Raw genomic sequence first — 19,974 nt, 5'->3', positions numbered from 1 at the left:
GCGTGGACAGCGGGATCGCCTTGGACTCGGGAATGTCGGCCATGTGAGCGGATCATGATATGTCCTGCATCGGGAGGCTCAGGTGGGCATTACAATGGGAGCCGGGCTGCTATAGTATCTTTATAGAATCTTTCTTTCTTTCTCTCTGTTTCTTTCTCTCTCTGTTCTTTCTTTCATTCTTTCTTTCTCTCTGTTCTTTATTTCTCTCTCTAATCTTTCTTTTCTTTCTTTCTCTCTCTTTTCTTTCTTTCTTCCCCTCCTCCTTTCTCTCTGTTCTTTTTTTTGCTCTGTTCTTTCTTTCTTTCTTTCTTTCTTTCTCTCTCTAATCATTCTTTCTTTCTCTCTGTTCTTTCTTTCTCACTTTGTTCTTCCTTTCTCTCTCTCTGTTCTTTCTTTCTCTCTTTCTTTCTTTCTTTCTTTCTATCCTCTCTTTCTTTCCTCTCTTTCTCTCTCTCTGTTCTTTCTTTCTTTATAATGTAGCCCCCTTCATATGGTATAATATAGCCCCCCCAAAGAATATAATGTAGCCACTTCAGAATATAATGCAGCCCCACCTCATAGGGTATCATGCTGCCCCCTCATACGGGGTATCATGCTGCCCCCCCTCATGTGGGGTATCATGCTGCCCCCATGATACTGGGTATCATGCTGCCCCCTCCTCATATGGGGTATGTAATAATAATAATAAATTTTATTTCTATAGTGCCGAAATATCTGCAGCACTTTACATTTCAGAGGGGATTTGTACAGACAATAGACATTACAGCATAACAATAATCACATAGATTATAACAAATACCAAGAGGAACGAGGGCCCTGCTCACAAGCTTACATGAGGAAAGAGGTAGACACGAAAGGTGGGTGGTAACAGTTGCCCTGATTGTATGGACCAGCCATAATGTTAAGTGTGTAACAGTACAGACACCGAGGGCTAATGGATGCATAAAGCATGTGGGAACATGATGCGAGGAACCTGGTTATGGTAAAACTTTTGGCTGTGCCACACAGGGATAGATTAGGTTAATGTGTTGAGGCAATATGCCAGTCTGAATAAATGCGTTTTCAGGGCACGATTAAAATTGTGGGAATTGGGGACTAATCGTTTTGACCTGGGAAGTGCATTCCAAAGAATTGGCGCAGCATGTGTAAAGTCTTGGAGACAGGAGTGGGAGGTTCTGATTATTGAGGATGCTAACCTCAGGTCATCAGCAGAACGGAAGGCGTGGGTAGGGTGGTATACTGAAACAAGGGAGGAGATGTAGGGTGGTGCTGAGCCATGGAGGGCTTTGTGGGTGAGGATAATAAGTTTATACTGAATTCTGGAGTGGATGGGTAGCCAGTGTAATGACTGGCACAAGGTAGAGGCATCGGTGCAACGATTGGTGAGGAATATGATCCTGGCTGCAGCATTCAAGACAGATTGGAGAGGGGAGAGTTTGGTAAGAGGGAGACCGATTAGAAGAAAGTTATCATGCTGCCCCCTCATACGGGTATCATGCTGCCACCCCCCCATACAGGGTATCATAATCATGCAACCAGGACTCACTATGTAAATTTTAAAAAAAACCACTATACTCACCTCTCTTCCTCGCTCCCACGCTGATTTCGGCGGCGACTCTGCTCTGATGTCAGGAGCTGCGCTACAGTCAGACCGGCACACAGCGGGGACATAATATCAATATTGGTCTTTTTATATATGGATTATTTTTGGCAACAGCGCGGTCATCTGCTTAGGTTCTCTGGTTAGGGGCCCACTCATAAGTTTTGCCCCCCCCTGAACCAAAACCCTAGCTATGCCTCTGGTGCGGGCCGATTTTCATGGACTGATAGAATGGAGAGATGGAGAACTTTTTTTCATCTTCTCACATCTGAGAAAACCAGATCACACGGTGATCAAAATCTGATCAGAGCGCGATTACCATAATTGCCCTGATTCACTGATGAGAGGAAATGCAATTGTGTGACCCTAGCCTAAATTGGGTCCATTCCATTTAAAAATCAAACCAAGAAAAACTATATTGTGTTTTTCAATATATATTGCAAAAAGGAAAGGGTTTTATTTAAATTAAATTTATATGAAGTCTAAAATATATACAGTATATATTTCATCATTGAGTTGTCCTCTGCCGTAGAACTGGTATCCAGCTGTCCTGGAATCCTGAATGGAAATGTTACTATGATTCATTGTCTGCTGGTTTCTCCATGTGTGTATATATCTATGTGTGTATATTACTGGAATTATTGTAAAACTTCAAACAGCAGAAATCAGATCTGTGCTAATGGGAAGAACTCATTTGTCAGACTCCCAATCTTATGAATGAAAGAGGGTGTGGTTCAGTAGGGGGTGTGGCTTCAGAGTAAAGGCACAGGAGCTGCCAGTGCTCTGCTGTCAGTGTCTCTGTGCATGCTGCTGGATCTGCATATGAGCATCCTGAGCCCTGAGTGCAGCATTGGATTAGTCAATCCACATCCTTCCAGCCATTGTGAGACCTTGCACTAGAGAACTGTCCATGTGTCTGACAGCAGATCTCCTCTGATTCCTTCCAAACTTCTCATTTGGGATATTATTGACCCAAAGAAGAAGAAGATGAGGAGTAAAGTGATGCTGATTGTCCTGATAAATTGCTGCATGGTGGGAGTTCTTTCAGCTTCAGGTAAGAGATCCCACTTTGCAGTTCTGAAATGTTTATTATTATTACTTTACTTTGTTTACTTTGTTATTTTCCTGAGATCAGATTTTCCTGTTGTGTTGGAATACTAGAGATGTCAGAGAACATCCGTTCATCACACAGAGTTTTTATATTGGCCAACTGTCCCATAAAGATATCACGAGTTGTTATATGATGGGAACACTTTCCCTCCAGTATATTCATAACTACAATCCATGATCATTAAAAACAGAAGAAATGTGACCACAACTTCCCATGAATCTAAAAGATTTCAATTGATTCTATCCGGTTACTTTTGTGGCAAAAAGGCAACAATTATTGACATAATGGCATATATTGGAAGTAAAAGTTATTAAATCTATGATCAGTACTCGTAGTAAGAAAAAAAGTTAATTGTCACACTGAGTGATATATGTAATAAATTAAATGGCTGACTGTATATTATGAGATGCATATGTCTGTTATTTAAACTACAGAAAGTATTCAATTAAAGTTTGCCGGATAAAAGTGGTGCAGAGCTGTGTACGTAAAAATGCCTCATTGTATGGGAAAAGTTTTCAAAACTTTTGTATATTTGAAAATTATGCAAAAACTTTTATGCATGTTATGTCCAAAAGAGCAGATCCCAAAAAGCGTTTTCTCAGCATGTTTGACTTTACATGGGGACTCTACTGTACCTCTCCATGCCTCTAAATTCATGAAGAGATGTATGGAAGTGTTTTATGCAGGTGCCAGTATATGTGACATTTTAAAGTAAAAATGGCATCATTTCTCTCTTTTATTGCTACATTTTTTTTTTTTTCAGTTACAATTTAATTTTTTTAGAGAACTTGCTTACTCTTCATCATTAAGTTATGGTGAAAATATGTAGTTGCCGAAAAGAATATTCTTAACCATTGATCTGCAACATGTAGTTATTCAGTTGTGAAACTACAACACCCATCATCCAATAACTACAACTCTACCTATCGCTTACTTTCTGGGAGCAGTAGTTCCTGAATAGCTGTAATGTGACAACTCGTAGACCACCGTTATATGTATGAATGTATAATACCACCCATGTATGTAATTTTGGTTTGTGTTGACTAATGATGTCTCATGTATTACTGTTATCACAGCACCCTTACCGGAATATTAGGCAACTTTATGGGATATTGTGCTTTAAATGTACAAGTTGTGACATTTTATGATGGAACAGAGGAAGGGCACAGTGGAACAATGCATGGAGACGGACAACATCACCGATATCTCATTAACGCTAGATTAATTGGTGCTTGTTGACTCTAGAAGTTTCCAATCAGCGGGCAGAAGACTTATGATAGTATTTTAGCACTGATGGAGAGGGCGTGAGATCGTCAGATGAGGGCTACCACATTTTAATGTCACAAATCCTTTTATAAAGACCTTGGAACTGCCCTGGCAGAAAAACAGGAACTCCACCCAAGGTTATGAATTGATTTGCTAGCGTTTTACCTCTGGGCCATCTGCACTGTCTTCCTGTTATGATAGTTATAGTTACAAATAAATTATTTTCTACATAATGATCTATGCAATTAAGTTTTTATTAGTACTATTATTTTAGATTGTATTACCTTATATAATTCTATATTACATTACATTGTTGTTGTTTTTTTCTTTCCAGATACCCCCATATTAAGTACTAAGAATGCCAATCTCTCCATAGCTTCAAACCATACACTAAATATTACTTGCAGGTATGTTACATTGTGTTCAGGAAATTGACATGAAAGATGTGTTTATCTGTATGTTACTATATGGACTGGTTAGCACGCTCTGTCCTGAGTCTTTACAGATTAAAAAAATGTATTCAACTTTTTGATACATAGATAAATTAATCAAAAGATATAAAAAATTCCAGCGCAGGGTTTAAAACATTTTTGATCAATGGATGTTTGAAATGGTTGAAATCAGCTACTTCAGCACATTTATACCTAATATGAGTGACAAGCAGCTAATTGTGGACGATCTTACTGGCGGCAGCCTCAGCAGTCGGGTGTTATTGATGGGAAAACCACAGGGCATCAGTGGACTCGTGAACGGGGGGACTGACGTCTTGCTGTTCCCTAATTGAGAGATTTTTTTAAATCTGTTGAACATGTCTTAATAGAGGAGAATGTTTAATGTAAAGTAGAGATTGGCAGACAATAGTGATCCTAGATTTTACCAAAAAGTATTGGATTTGTTGCACTAGTTTTCCCTTCGTACTTGGACAATGTCCTGTGGAAGTGGAAATGACTCAGTCATGTATAAGTCATACCCCCTTTATATACACATGGTGCTAGAAGTTATGTATTTCAGCATTACACATCACGTCATTATCGATATCTGGAATTATATAATTTGAAGGAGAAGATTTTATGTAAATATAAATTCTTTATTTTTCAGTGGGGAGCAACCAGTGGTTTGGTCGTTGCCCGGTCCCGTTGATAGCCGCCTGTCACTCTTTGTGTGCAATGAAAGCGTCTATTGCCAGACAATTGTTGTATCCCAGTTCACTGTAAATGACACAGGAACATACAAGTGCTACTATGAAGGTAGCAGTAGTGTCTCCAGGGTACACGTGTCCATTGTAGGTAAGTGCATACATGTCAATAATATAGTTTAAAAAATAGAGAAAAGGAACACAGGTTAAAATAAACTCCCGGGGCAGATCTGCCAATGGTTTGATCCAAAGAACAACAAAATGACAAGAGAAGTAGAACTTCAGTTCCACTTTGGGATTAAATGCAGCATTTGGTGAATAAACAATTGTGAATTCGAAGGACAGCTTCTTCCTACTTTTGTCATAGTATATGAAGATGGACTTTGAAAGAGAATTCTGATTGGAAGAAGTTATCACTTTTCCAAAGGGACATACTCTAATACTCTACCATTTCTTTGGAAAGGTGATAATTTCTAGAATGGTGGAGGTCCGATTGCTGAAACCCCCACTGATCGCCAGAATGAAGCACTTTTGTCACCACTACAATGGAACAGCAGTGTGCATGCTTGACCACCAATCGATTCATTTTCCATGGGAATGCCAAAGTGCCATATTGGGCTTTTTATAGCAGTTTCATGGAGAATGAATGGAGTGGCTGTCAAAGATGTGCAATGGGGATAAAAGTGCTTCATTGGGGTTCTCAATGGTCGTAACTCCACCGATCTAGAAGTGACCACCTACGTTGTGCATATTTAGATTGTGAGCCCCATCGGGGACATTGATAATGTGTGCAAACTGCAAAGCGCTGCGGAATATGTTAGCGCTATATAAAAATAAAGATTATTATTATAGGTGATGACTTCTACCAACCAGAATAAACCTTAAAATCTTTTGTCTATCTTACTATGTGTCCATTTAATGTACAGTTGAGTGAGATTTATTATTGCACTTTATCATGCACAATGCTCAACCAATCATCATAACCAGTGATAGGGGAAAAAAAGGAGTGGAAACTACCCAAGACATCACTTCTACCCGACAGAGGTTGGAAAGTGGTGGCACATAGATGCTAACCTTCCTGTAATAGTATCAAAGGAGATTTTGATTCATCCATTTTAAGTTTATGCTTAGAACATACAACACTGCCCTTCACCTCTCAAAACAAACCTATTTCAACACCCTCATCACCTCACTGTCCAATAACCCGAAACGTCTCTTTGACACTTTTCATTCCCTACTCAATCCAAGAGTACAGGCCCCAACCACGGAGCTCCGAGCTGACGATCTGGCCACTTACTTCAAAGAAAAAATTGACCAGATCCGACAGGAAATTATCTCCAAATCCCCTCATACCATGCACTGTCCTCCCTCCCCCACTGCATCTAACTCACTCTCTGATTTTGAACCAGTCACAGAAGAAGAAGTAAGCAGGCTCCTTGCATCTTCTCGCCCAACTACTTGCACCAGTGACCCATTTCCGTCACATTTCCTCCAGTCCCTTTCCCCTGCTGTCACCCCTCACCTAACTAAAATATTTAACCTCTCTCTCTCTTCTGGTATTTTTCCCTCCTCATTTAAGCATGCCATCATACATCCACTACTTAAAAAACCATCCCTCGACCAAAACTGTGCCGCTAACTATAGACCTGTCTCTAATCTTCCCTTCATCTCTAAACTCCTGGAACGCCTGGTCCACTCCCGTCTTATCCGCTATCTCTCAGAAAACTCTGTTCTCGACCCTCTCCAATCCGGTTTCCGCTCTTTACACTCCACTGAAACTGCCCTCACTAAAGTCTCTAATGATCTGCTAACAGCTAAAACAAATGGTCATTACTCCATGCTAATTCTCTTGGATCTCTCTGCAGCATTCGACACTGTGGATCATCAGCTCCTCCTCACTATGCTCCATTCCATTGGCCTCAAGGACACCGTTCTCTCCTGGTTCTCCTCCTATCTCTCCGACCGCTCCTTTACTGTTTCTTTTGCCGGTTCCTCCTCCTCTCACCTTCCCCTTACTGTTGGGGTTCCTCAAGGATCGGTTCTAGGCCCCCTCCTCTTCTCCTTGTACACTGCCCCTATTGGTCAAACAATCAGTAGATTTGGTTTCCATTACCATCTCTATGCTGATGACACCCAATTATACGCTTCTTCTCCTGACATCACGCCAGCCTTTCTAGAAAACACTGGCGATTGTCTAAACGCTGTGTCTAATATCATGTCCTCACTATATCTGAAACTGAACCTATCAAAGACTGAACTCCTTGTGTTTCCTCCCGCTACTAATGTACCTACACCCGACATTGCCATTTCCGTCTGTGGTTCCACTATTACTCCCCAGCAACATGCCCGCTGTCTTGGGGTCATACTTGATTCCGAGCTTTCCTTTGCCCCCCACATTCGATCACTGGCTCGCTCTTGTCATCTGCACCTCAAAAACATTTCTAGAATTCGACCTTTTCTTACTTTTGACTCTGCAAAAACTCTTACTGTTTCTCTTATTCATTCTCGTCTCGACTATTGTAACTCTCTTCTAATCGGTCTCCCTCTTACAAAACTCTCCCCTTTCCAATCTGTCTTGAATGCTGCAGCCAGGATCATATTCCTCACCAATCGTTACACCGATGCCTCTACCTTGTGCCAGTCATTACACTGGCTACCCATCCACTCCAGAATTCAGTATAAACTTATTACCCTCACCCACAAAGCCCTCCATGGCTCAGCACCACCCTACATCTCCTCCCTTGTTTCAGTATACCACCCTACCCGCGCCCTCCGTTCTGCTGATGACCTGAGGTTAGTATCCTCAATAGTCAGAACCTCCCACTCCCGTCTCCAAGACTTTACACGTGCCGCGCCAATTCTTTGGAATGCACTTCCCAGGTCAATACGATTAGTCCCCAATCCCCACAATTTTAAGCGTGTCCTGAAAACGCATTTATTCAGACTGGCCTATCGCCTCAACACATTAACCTAACCTATCCCTGTGTGGCAGAGCCAAAAGTTTTACCATAACCAGGTTCCCAGCATCATGTTCCCACATGCTTTATGCATCCATTAGCCCTTTGTGTCTGTACTGTTACACACTTAACATTATGGCTGGTCCATACAATCAGGGCAACTGTTACCACCCACCTTTCGTGTCTACCTCTTTCCTCATAGACTGTAAGCTTGCGAGCAGGGCCCTCATTCCTCTTGGTATTTGTTATAATCTACTGTATGTGATTATTGTTATGCTGTAATGTCTATTGTCTGTACAAATCCCCTCTGAAATGTAAAGTGCTGCGGAATATGTCGGCGCTATAAAAATAAAATTTATTATTATTATTATTATTAGATGTGAGGGGATGGTGGGGTGGTCCTGGACTAGCATTGTAAAAGAATGACCTCCTCTCTATGTATGGTCCTGAAAGTAGTGACTTTTAATTAAACTGATATATTGTTGAATAAAGTCCATTTAATTGACTATTAACTTTCCAAAAAGTCTTTTAATAAAGTTTGCGTGAAACAATAATCTGTCATGATGGTAAAGGCTTAAATAAAAAATATTTAACATTTACAACAGAACCCTGTGACCAGCTCTGGTTATATTTCTGCTTTATGATGAGTATGATGCTTATATTTTCAGCATTCATTTCATTTTTAGATCAGAGCTCTCCATTTGCGTCATCAGCTAGTGACACCCCTATTGTTGTGCGCATTCCTGGGGACGATTCTGCAGGAAATCAGACTGTGGTAATCCCATGCGTTGCTTCTCGAGAGGATCTCAACGTAACCTTGCGCACAGTAAGGAATACTTACATTTTAGAACGCTTTCCATGGACCTTTGATTTTGAATATTGTACCAGTTTCTCTTTTCTGTTTCTTCATTATTTTAATGATATGAGATGCTGTGACACCTTATAATTACAAGCGGATTTAAAATTTGCTCTGGATTTTCGAATTGATAATAGGCCCCATCTGGCTCAGATTTTACCCATGTCAACTGAATGGAGAAATACAATCTGCAAGTAAGACTGGCATTCTGTAAAATATGAAGTTTCATGTGGATATCTGTGCCAGTTGGAATTTTTCCAAGGCATCTGCAGGGTGTGAACACACCCATAATGTCTGTATATTTATATGTGTGAAGCACACAGTCATTGTCAGAAAATTCCTACAGCTCACTATTAATTGCTTTGGTTGAATAATCTGCTTGTTTATGGCCTTCTAATCAATTGGGCCACATACATAGTAACATAGTAACATAGTTAGTAAGGCCGAAAAAAGACATTAGTCCATCCAGTTCAGCCTATAAAATTCTGTCAGAATAAATCCCCAGATCTACGTCCTTCTAAAGAACCTAACAATAACTGTAAGATACAATATTGTTATGCTCCAGGAAGACATCCAGGCCTCTCTTGAACCCTTCGACTGAGTTTGCCATCACCCCCTCCTCAGGCAGGGAATTCCAGATTCTCATTGCCCTAACTGTAAAGAATCCTCTTATATGTTGGTGGAAAAACCTTTTCCCCTCCAGACGCAGAGAATGCTCCCTTGTGACCGTCTACATGATATTCTTCCATGAATTCAATATTTTTGTCTTTAAAGAGAATCACTCAATATGATCACCCCTCCTAAGCCATCTATAGGGAAGAAATTTACATATTTTTTAATATGAAAATGAGCTATTAAGATCTATGGGCTGGACATAGATCTCCCTGGTAATCTACCACCAGAGGTTATTTTAAATGAAAGTGGAAGTATGAAAGGGGAAGTTACCAGTGTGAGACATGTAGATCAGGAGAGCGGACTGTCAGTCATTACACGTCTCACACTGGTAAGGCTTTTCATCTAAAATAAGCTCTGGAGGCAGATTCTCAGGGAGATCTCTGTCCAACCCATAGATCTTAACAGCTCATTTACATATTAAGAAAAATGTGGATTTCTCTGTAATAGGACATGGAATTGCAGATATCAAGGTACCATTTTGTTAAACTTTTTATGACTTATTTGCTTATATAGGCATCTTAGGAGGGGTGATCCTACTGACAGATTTCCTTTAAGAAATCTACATCACCTTGGTGCAACGACCACATTGTTAGTTCATGGCTACCAAACTACAGCATTGCGAACCTCCTTCTTCCAGACAGCATCTCTTCTTATTAATGAAACCATGACAGTATTACATTGTGGCGTAACACTCGTGTGCTGCCGCACCATGCCTTCTAATCAGAAACTGGGTCTGAGCAGAAAAAGTAAATTAATGTGCATGCAAAATGTAATTGCATATGAACACATGACCTTTACACAGAGAAAACCAAAAGCAAAACACAAAACAAATATCCTGGAATAAAAAAGTAAAAAAATATATTGCAAAAATTGCATGAAGGTAGTAATAGTAGTAATAATAAGGGTATTTAGTTAACATAATTTTGATCAAAATAATGTAGAAGCCATCCCGCCACGTCACGGCAACCCTTGTGGGACAGTCCTAACTCTTGTATTTAAAACCTTTCCACTTGTCAAGTGACGTAAATGTGAACAAGGACAGAGGGACTGAACCACCAGTAATAGTATAGGCCAGACAGGATGGATTTTCCAACTCAGAAACAGGGCGGTCACACCCTTATATGCACAGAATGCACAATGAATAGGACTGTCCCACAAGGGTTGCCGTGACGTGGCGGGATGGCTTCTACAAAATTATGTTAACTAAATACCCTTATTATTACTACTATTACTACCTTCATGCAATTTTTGCAATATATTTTTTTACTTTTTTATTCCAGGATATTTGTTTTGTGTTTTGCTTTTGGTTTTCTCCATGCCTTCTAATCAGAAGAGGCACTGGGGATGCTGGCAGGCAAGAGGAGGGTCACAATGCTCAAGTTCAACAGCCACAAAATACCAATGCGTCTACTGGAGCTTGCAAATCTTATTAACTCAAAACAATAGTTACACCTTTACTTTTTGTAAATTAACTGATTTAATTGTGCATATTTTCATGCAGAAATATGCTGAAAATGCATTTGCTCCAAATGGGCACAGTATACATTGGAACTATAAAAAGGGCATCATCATTTCGAGTGGACTGCTGAGGTTTTCCGATATGGTCTTCTGTGAAACTATTTGGAATGGGCAAACATATAAATCTTCCAACTTCATTATTGTCGTTGTAGGTAAGCGTCAGATATTAGTTCTCCATGAATAATAATCTATTATATTGTAATATAATATGAATAAACCAAAACAGCCTAATATAATCATCATCGTTGTGCAGTCATGTAAGGCCACATGCACATGTTGAGTATTTGGTGAGATTTTTACATCAGTATTTGTAAGCCAAAACCAGGAGAGGAACAATCAGAGGAAAAGTATAATAGAAACACGTCACCACTTCTGGATTATCACCCACTCCTGGTTTTGGCTTATAAATACTGAGGTAAAATACTGACCAAATACTGAACTTGTGAGCATGGCTTAGATGGAGAGAGCTCACAGAATTACTCTTTCGTGTAGATGATACATAGTGTCTTAATGTGTTTTTTTCTCTTTCTTTTAGAATTTAAAATCTTCAGTCTTTCAATCACCCCCCACCCTCAGATCTATTTGGCTGTTGGACAGAAGCTGGCACTATCTTGCACTGCGCAGACGCAATTCAATGCCAGAGTTCAATTTAAATGGGACTTTCCTTCAATGGGGGTAATTTGTGCTTTTTTGTTGCTTGTTTATAGAGTTTCTAAGATGAATTATAAGAATGAGCTATTGGATGTACTGGAGTAAAACCAGAATTTATGATCTTGTGACCTGTATCAGGTATTTTTCCCCAGTTTTACTCTTCCACGCTCTGTTTCTATAATTAACAACTTTGGCTCTCAAATCGGAAGCCCCAACATTCAGGAACACAATGTCTTCCAATTCATATTCATGCTTTTGCTTCTAGCGAACTAGTAGAGAGTTCTCATCAGTGTCCTTGGCGAGCTTCATATGTTGTCTGGGCTTCTCTCTGCGTAAGATGACTCTTCATTAAAGCTCCAATTACTTCCTGCCTCATAAGCTTTGCAGTGAGTGCAGAGATTCTGAGCTGTTAGGCTGGTTTCACATTTGCGTTTTTTAGCGCTGGAAAAAAACGCTAACCTGCGCATGCGTTTTTTCCCCTATATTTAACATGGGTGCGCATACCTGCGCGCTGCCATGCGCATGTATGCGATTTTCATGCGCTGCTTTTTTTGGGGTATGCGTTGGTATTTTCCAGACGCAGCATGTTGCATTTTTTGGCCCTGCAAAAAAGCGCATGCGCACATATGCGCACGTTTTGCGCTAAAAATGGCCATTATAGCCTATGGGTGCGCATATGTGCGCATTGGCATGCTTATGTATGCGTTTTTTTGCACAAGCGTTTTTTTTTTTAACCATGGAATTTAGGGGTTTGGGTTAGAGTTAGGGTTAGTTAAAGGGGTTTAGGGTTAGGGTTAGGGTCAGGGTCAGGGTTAGGGTTGGGGTTAGGGTCAGGGTTAGGGTTAAGTATGGTTTGGTTAAGGGTTAGGGTCAGGGTTAGGGTTAGGGTTAGGGTTAGGGTTAGGGTCAGGGTTAGGGTTAAGTATGGTTTGGTTAAGGGTTAGGGTCAGGGTTAGGGTTAGGGTTAGGGTCAGGGTTATGGTTAAGTATGGTTTGGTTAAGGGTTAGGGTCAGGGTTAGGGTCAGGGTTAGGGTTAGGGTTAGTTAGGGTGAGGGTTAGGGTTAGGGTCAGGGTTAGGGTTAGGGTTAGTTAGGGTTAGGGTTAGGGTTAGGGTCAGGGTTAGGGTTAGGGTTAGTTAGGGTTAGGGTTAGGGTTAGGGTCAGGGTTAGGGTTAGGGTTAGTTAGGGTTTAGGGTTTGAGTTAGGGTTAAGTATGGTTTGGTTAAGGGTTAGGGTCAGGGTTAGGGTTAGGGTTAGGGTTAGTTAGGGTTAGGGTTAGGGTTAGTTAGGGTTAGGGTTAGGGTTAGGGTCAGGGTTAGGGTTAGTAAAGTCTTGGTTTGGGTTAGTGTGAGGGGCCACCTAATGTTGGAAAAAAACGCAAACGCGGTAAAAACGCACTAAAAACGCTTACAAACGCATAAAAACGCTGCGTTTTTTTCATGCATGCTCATAAAAATGCTTGAAAAAAACGCAGCAGTTGTATGCTTTTGTATGCGTTTTTTTAATGCGTTTTTTTGCGGGAAAAACGCGCTGCAAAAAAAAGCAAGTGTGAAACTAGCCTTATAAACAGAGCATGAAACGGGTTTAGAGATAAAAGAATATCTTAAGCCCTTTGAGACCTTGCCCTTTTTCGTTTTTGCGTTTCTGTTTTTCGCTCCCCTTCTTCCCAGAGCCATAACTTTTTTACTTTTTCTGTCAATATAGCCATTTATAGGGCTTGTTTTTTGTGAGACACATTGTACTTTTGAATGATACATTGGTTTTACCACATTGTGTACTCAAAAATGGGAAAAAAAATTCCAAGTGCAGTGAAATTGCAAAAAAAGTGCAATTCCACAATGGTTTTTTGGATTTTTTTTCACCATGTTCACCAAATGCTAAAACTGACCTGCTATTATGATTCTCCAGGTCATTACGAGTTCACAGACATGAAACATGTCTAGGTTCTTTTTCATTTAAGTGGTGAAAAAAAATCCAAAGATTGTTAAAAAAAAAAACTGCTCCATTTTCCGAGACCCGTGGCGTCTCCATTTTTCATTATCTCGGGTTGGGTGAGGGCTTATTTTTTGCACGCCGAGCTGCGTTTTTATTGATACCCCTTTTGTGCAGATATGTTCTTTTGATCACCCGTCTTTGCATTTTAATGCAATGTCGTGGCGACCAAAAAAATTTAATTTTGTAATTTTAACTTTTTTTCTCGCTACGCCATTTAGTGATCAGGTTAATCCTTTTTTTATTGATAGATTGAGCGATTCTGAATGTGGAGATACCAAATTTGTGTATGTTTTATTGTTTTATTTTGAATGGGGCAAAAGGACATTTTTTTCACTTTTGGCATGCTGCAATAGTCTCTATGGGAGACTAGAAGCTGCCATAACCCGATCGGCTCTGCTACGTACAGGCAATCAGCTGTGTGTAGCAGAATACCTCACTTGCTATGACAGTAAGCCGGCTGTGACAACAATAGAGGTCTCCTGGAGACCTCTGGTTGTCATGTCAAGCTATCTGTGACCCGCGATCATGTGATGGGGGTCACCGATGCACAGGAAGTGAGCGTTAAATGTGCTGTCAGAGTTTGCACTTGACAGTGGCATTTAACGGGTTAATAGCCACAGGTGGATCACAGTTCCACCCGTGGCTGCTCCGGGCATATGTCAGCTGTTCAAAACAGCTGACATGTGCCGGGAAAGAGGTGGACTCAGCACCGGAGCCCACATCAAAGGGAGAGAAGCGATCTGTGCTGTACTAGTACAGCGCAGGTCTTGAAGGGGTTAAAAGGAAAAGAATGGTGTATAGTACACATTGGCAATATGATTGCTTTTGGATCTACATTGAGTTTGAGCACCCTGGTTAAAACTACTGTCATTGTGTACAGTTAAGCAAGTTGAAGATGAAATTATCTCTAAAAGGCCTAAAGTTAAAGATGACACATTTAATTTGTATTTTATCCAAAAAAAAAATTGTCATTTTTAACATTTTAAAAATTACAAACATGAAAATGGGCCTATGCTAAAGTTTGGGTACCCTTGGAGATTTATGTGCTCAGATAACTTTGACCAAGGTATCAGACTATAATTAGGCTGTTAGGGTTATGACTCAGCTAATAAAAGCCAAGCTTCCGTTAACACTGTGCCAAAGAGCAGCAGCCATGGGTTCATCTAAGCAGCTGCCTAGAACTCTGAAAATGATAATGGTGGGGGTCGGCAAAGAAGGAGAAGGCTATAAGAAGATAGCAGAGCATTTTCAAGTTACCTTTTCCTCAACTTGAAATTTAATTAAGAAATGGCAGGTAACAAGAACATTGGGGGTTAAGATAATGTCTGTGAGAGCTGCTTGTAGAATTGCTAGAAAGGAAAACCAGAACCTCCACTTGACTGCAAAAGACATTCTGAAAGATTTAGCAGACTCTGGAGTTGTGGTACATTGTTCTACTGTTCAGAGACACCTGCACAAACATGGCCTTTATGGAAGAGTCCTAAGAATAGAACCTCTCCTGCGTCCTTACCTTAAAATTCAGAATCAGAAGTATGCAAAAGAACATCGAAACAAGCATTTTGCAAAGAAGTCTTGTGGACTGATGAGGTATGGGGAGAAAAGGGCACAGAATTTCAGGAAAAGAGCATCTCGCCAGCCATTTAGCATTGGAGGGGATCAATCATGCTTTGGGGTTGTGTTGCAGTCACCGGGGAACACTTTACGGGTAGAGGGAAAAATGGATTCAATTAAATTTCATCAAAAACTTAATGTAAACATAACAACATCTGCAAGAAAAGCTGAAGTTGAGAAGACATTGGCTTCTACAAATGGATAATGAATGATCCTAAACACATATCAAAATCCACAATAGAGTACCTCAAAAGGTACAACTGAAGGGTCTGTTTCTAGACCTCAGAATAGCAGTGCATGTAAGACGACCAAGGAATCTCGCAGAACTGGAGGAATTTTCCAAGTAAGAATGGCTGAAAATCCCTCAAACAGGAACTGAAAGACTCTTGGCTGCCTACAAAAAGCATTTACAAGCTATGATACAATAGCAGTAATTTTGACAAGAGGTGCCCAAACTTTTACATCCCACTGTATCCACCAATATGTGGATGCCCTGTGAAAATTTAATTTGATTGTCAAGGTAAAAAGCACTATAATTATTGTTATTGCTGTACTTCAGATTTTATCATCTCAATTACAGTGACAGTGAAAGAAGTGGTAATAAATGTATCAGAAAAAGAAAAGGAAAAAAAAATTTTTTGTAGAAAGGACGCCTCACCATGTATTATATGGTCGGTAGCCTGTTGATAATGCAGCCAGGATCCAAATCCATTTGACCATCGAATAAATTAAGGAAGAAAAAGAGAGAAAAAAAAGATCCACAGCTAGATATAAATAAAAAACTCTTCTTTATTTCATTCCATTAAAAAAGATTGTCCAGACAGGTTAAAAAATGTCCAACATTCTGACGCGTTTCTGGCCGCAGCCCTTAGCGGTAGAATATGGTAACATTACAAACACAGAAGTAATATATATGTTCAGCCTCCTATGACATCACAATGTCATTAGCATATGACACAGCTTGCAGAAAATACAAATCATTAAATTTATATAACAAGGCTTGTAATTAATTACCTGTCTGGACAATCTTTTTTAATGGAATGAAATAAAGTAGAGTTTTTATTTATATCTAGCTGTGGATCTTTTTCTCTCTTTTTCTTCCTTAATAAATGTATCATTTAAAAAGAGTGAAATCTGTTCTTTATGTGCTGTGAATACTCAGATTTTATATTATACATTTGTTCTTTTGGAATGTTAGGATAACAGGGCAATTGAAAAATTATCCAGATATCAGTTAGCAAGTGTTCTGAACTACACGGGATCGCTGACTATAGAAGAGGCAACTTTGGAAGATGAAGGGTATTATAGCTGCACAGCAGACACTGGAGGCATGAGTAAGACTAACACCACCAAGGTCATTGTACATGGTAAGACTTGTACTGAAAAGTACCTATCATTAAAAAAAAAAATGTATTATATGGCCTTCTATGTGCTGCTGATACACCATCCAACGGTCAGAAAACCACTCTTCCTGCATCAACTGAGCGCTCAGATCAGTGATCGTGCTCAATGCTCAATATTAAGTCTATGTCTTTGAAATCCACTTTGCTGAGAGAGGTGTAAGGACCTATAGATTTACTATTGAGCCTGTGCACCCTATATACATGCAGCTCACGCTAGAGCTGCACACTTCAGATCAGTGTTTGGACTGATCGGTGGGGGTCTCAAGACCTCGACATCCCAGCAAAGTGCAGTCTCTATAAAATATATCACATAATTTCTTTTGTAAATGATAGAAAGGGAAACTGTCATCAGGATTTTATTCTCCAAGCTAATGGCATGCACAATATATAAAGCTCTTTAATGCTTATTAACCCCTTATTGGATGAAGCTAATTTTGACCTTAATGACCAGACCAAATTTTTTTTAAATCTGACCAGTGTTACTTTATGTGGTAATAATTCTGGAATGCTTCATCTGATCCCAGTGGTTCTGAGACTTTTTTTTGTGACATATTGTACTTGATGTTAGTGGTAAATTAGTGGAGTTACATATATTTATGAAAATATCAACATTTTTGACCAACATTTTTAAATTTCACAATTTTTAAAATTTAAATTTTTATGCCCCTAAGGGTATGTTTCCACTTGCTGGTTGAACGCAGCGTCCAGATGTTACAGCATAGTGGAGGGGATTTTGTGAATTCCCATCTCCACTATGCGTGTAAACACGCATCCGGCGGCCCTGCGATTCCAGACATGCGGCACGCCTTTTTAGACCACAGCATGTCTGTTTACCTTGCGGAGACGCTCAGTCTCCGCAAGGTAAATAGCCTACTCTATGTATTCACTGCAGCGATTCCGGATGTGTTCAATGAGCACATCTGGAATCACTGCACGTAGAGAAGGGGGCGGCACTTTGGGCGGAGCGGGGTTTACGCTCTGTCCAAAGTGCAAGGAATGTGCATAGTGGAAACTCACCCTAAATCAGAGCGTTATGTCACACAAAATAATTTGTAAATATTATTTCTCATGTGTCTACTTTACATCAGCACAATTTTTGAAACATAATTTTCTTTTGTTAGGAAGTTAGAAGGGTTCAAATTTGACCATCAGTTTCTCAATTTTGCAATAAAATTTACAAAACCATTTTTTTAGGGAACACCTCACATTTAAAGTGATTTTGAGGGGCCTGTACGACAGAAAATACCCCAAAGTATCACCATTCTAAAAACTGCACCCCTCAAATCCTCCAAACCACATTCAAGAAATGTATTAACCCTTCAGGTGCTTCACAGGAATTAATGGAATGTGGAAGGAAAAAATTAACATTTTACTTTTTTTCACAGCAATTTTGCTTTAGCCCCAATTTTTTTATTTTCACAAGGATAACATGGACCCCAACATTTATTGTGCAATTTCTCCTGAGTACGCTGATACCCCGTATGTGAGGGAAAACTACTGTTTGTGCACACAGCAAGGTTCAGAAGGGAAGCATCACCATTTGACTTTTCAAAGCAAAAATGGCTCGAATCGATAGCTGACGCCATGTCAGTCTTGGAGAGCCCCTAATGTGCCTAGACAATGGAAAGTCAAACCCACAAGTGACCCCATTGTGGATACTACACCCATCAAGGATTTTATCCAGGGGTAGAGTGAGGATTTTTAACATAAAGGTACTACACAAAATTTGATAACAGGTCGCTGCATTGAATATGTCGTCATTAGTGTGGAGCTCAAATGCTTGCAACTTTAATTTGCATCGGGGTGCTCCGGTACGCACCAAGTATTGCGGGGGGGCTCGTGCGACCTAATGCAAACTCGAGTAGAGAGCACTTGTGCTCAACACTAGTCGCCATATTGTTTCCACTGGGTTCTCTGTTTTCTCTGTCATTCTCCGAATTACATATAGGTAAATAAGATTAGTAATAAAGTACCTTTACTGTAGGTGTATCTGAGATTTTGCTGTGAGAAGGATTACAATCCCTGTACAGTGGCGGAATAGGTTGATGGTACTTAAGCAATCAAAATAAATAAATAAGTAACTGATTACAGTTTTGAAAATCTGAACATTAATGTAATTTACATCTCATTTCTATTCACAGAAAAGCCATTTATAATTATGGATGAAGAAATGGAAAAAGTCATTGTGTGTAATGCTGGAAATGACATCAGGATACCAGTAAAATTTACGGCGTTTCCCGATCCTGAAGTGACATGGTAAATCCATTGGAAAAAGTTTTATCATGGTACTTTCTGTAATATATCTTTTGTTTAACTGTGAATGTTTTTTTTTTTTAAAGGAGAAAGAATGGAAAAATGGTGCATCAAAAGTACCGATATTTCCTGTCAATCGGTCACTGTGAGGAACATGACATTGGGAATTATACTGTTACTCTCACTAACCCAACAACAAAGGATTTTGAGAGACACACCTTTCAAGTCTTTGTACACGGTGAATTTCAGTTGTTTTGTATTGTCTGAAGTACAGATGTTGTTAGTCATATGAAGGAGTTGACGATGACGTTGTGCCCATGTTGTTCTGCAGTGCCGCCGCAAATAGGTGAAAGAGCTGTGTCCTCCACCCTGGAATCATACAAGTATGGCAAAGCGTTCTCTCTCACATGTACTGCATATGGAATACCAACCCCTCTGAGCATTCAGTGGTCATGGCAGCTGGAAGAAGAGTGCACATACCTACCACAGTGAGTACTTTTACATAGATGAGTTTTGTGCCCTAGAGAATATTATTGCTATCCCATGTACTAGAGGGAATATGTTCTTTTTTTCAGTAGGCTGCTTTTTTTTTTTTTTTTTTACATAAAACTAGTGTCACACCCCTGAACTGCAATACATCCATGGACAGTTGTGACACTATTTCTAGAAGAAAGCACTCATGTCTCTAAATGTGAATGCCTTTAATGTTGGTCATATGCATTTGGTACTTAATTATAATGTCATGTGCATGGAGCTGCCAATCACTTATGTGACATCTAAATTTTGGGTGAAACTTTGACCTTTCTCTGGACATAAAAATTGTTGTTTTTTTCTAAACATTATTACCAGAGGTTCCTGGCAACCTCCTATTTCCACTTTATCAATGGAAGGAAAATGCATGTTCAGCAAATCAAAATTTCCATTTGAGTTCTTAATTGTTTAA

At 39.8% G+C, this 19,974-nt stretch overlaps 1 protein-coding gene across 1 annotated transcript in view; it reads left to right on the top strand.

Annotated features, from left to right (window-relative positions):
• Window positions 1–2,445: 2,445 nt before the first annotated feature.
• KDR (kinase insert domain receptor) overlaps window positions 2,446–19,974 on the top strand; it is a 36,401-nt gene continuing 18,872 nt past the window's right edge. The window contains exons 1-10 of the mRNA XM_073583553.1: window positions 2,446–2,654; window positions 4,312–4,384; window positions 5,076–5,263; window positions 8,756–8,895; window positions 11,102–11,270; window positions 11,654–11,793; window positions 16,574–16,742; window positions 18,920–19,034; window positions 19,118–19,269; window positions 19,363–19,519. Of these exons, the coding sequence (XP_073439654.1) occupies window positions 2,588–2,654; window positions 4,312–4,384; window positions 5,076–5,263; window positions 8,756–8,895; window positions 11,102–11,270; window positions 11,654–11,793; window positions 16,574–16,742; window positions 18,920–19,034; window positions 19,118–19,269; window positions 19,363–19,519 (1,370 nt within the window). The 5' untranslated portion in view covers window positions 2,446–2,587. The remainder of the gene's footprint in view (window positions 2,655–4,311; window positions 4,385–5,075; window positions 5,264–8,755; window positions 8,896–11,101; window positions 11,271–11,653; window positions 11,794–16,573; window positions 16,743–18,919; window positions 19,035–19,117; window positions 19,270–19,362; window positions 19,520–19,974) is intronic.

This window comes from Dendrobates tinctorius, unplaced genomic scaffold (assembly GCF_039654945.1).
Source record: "Dendrobates tinctorius isolate UK_male_01 unplaced genomic scaffold, ASM3965494v1 ptg000079l, whole genome shotgun sequence".
NCBI lineage: Eukaryota > Metazoa > Chordata > Amphibia > Anura > Dendrobatidae > Dendrobates > Dendrobates tinctorius.
Note: the sequence above shows the minus strand (reverse complement) of the source record. Positions and strands in the feature narration are given on the sequence as shown.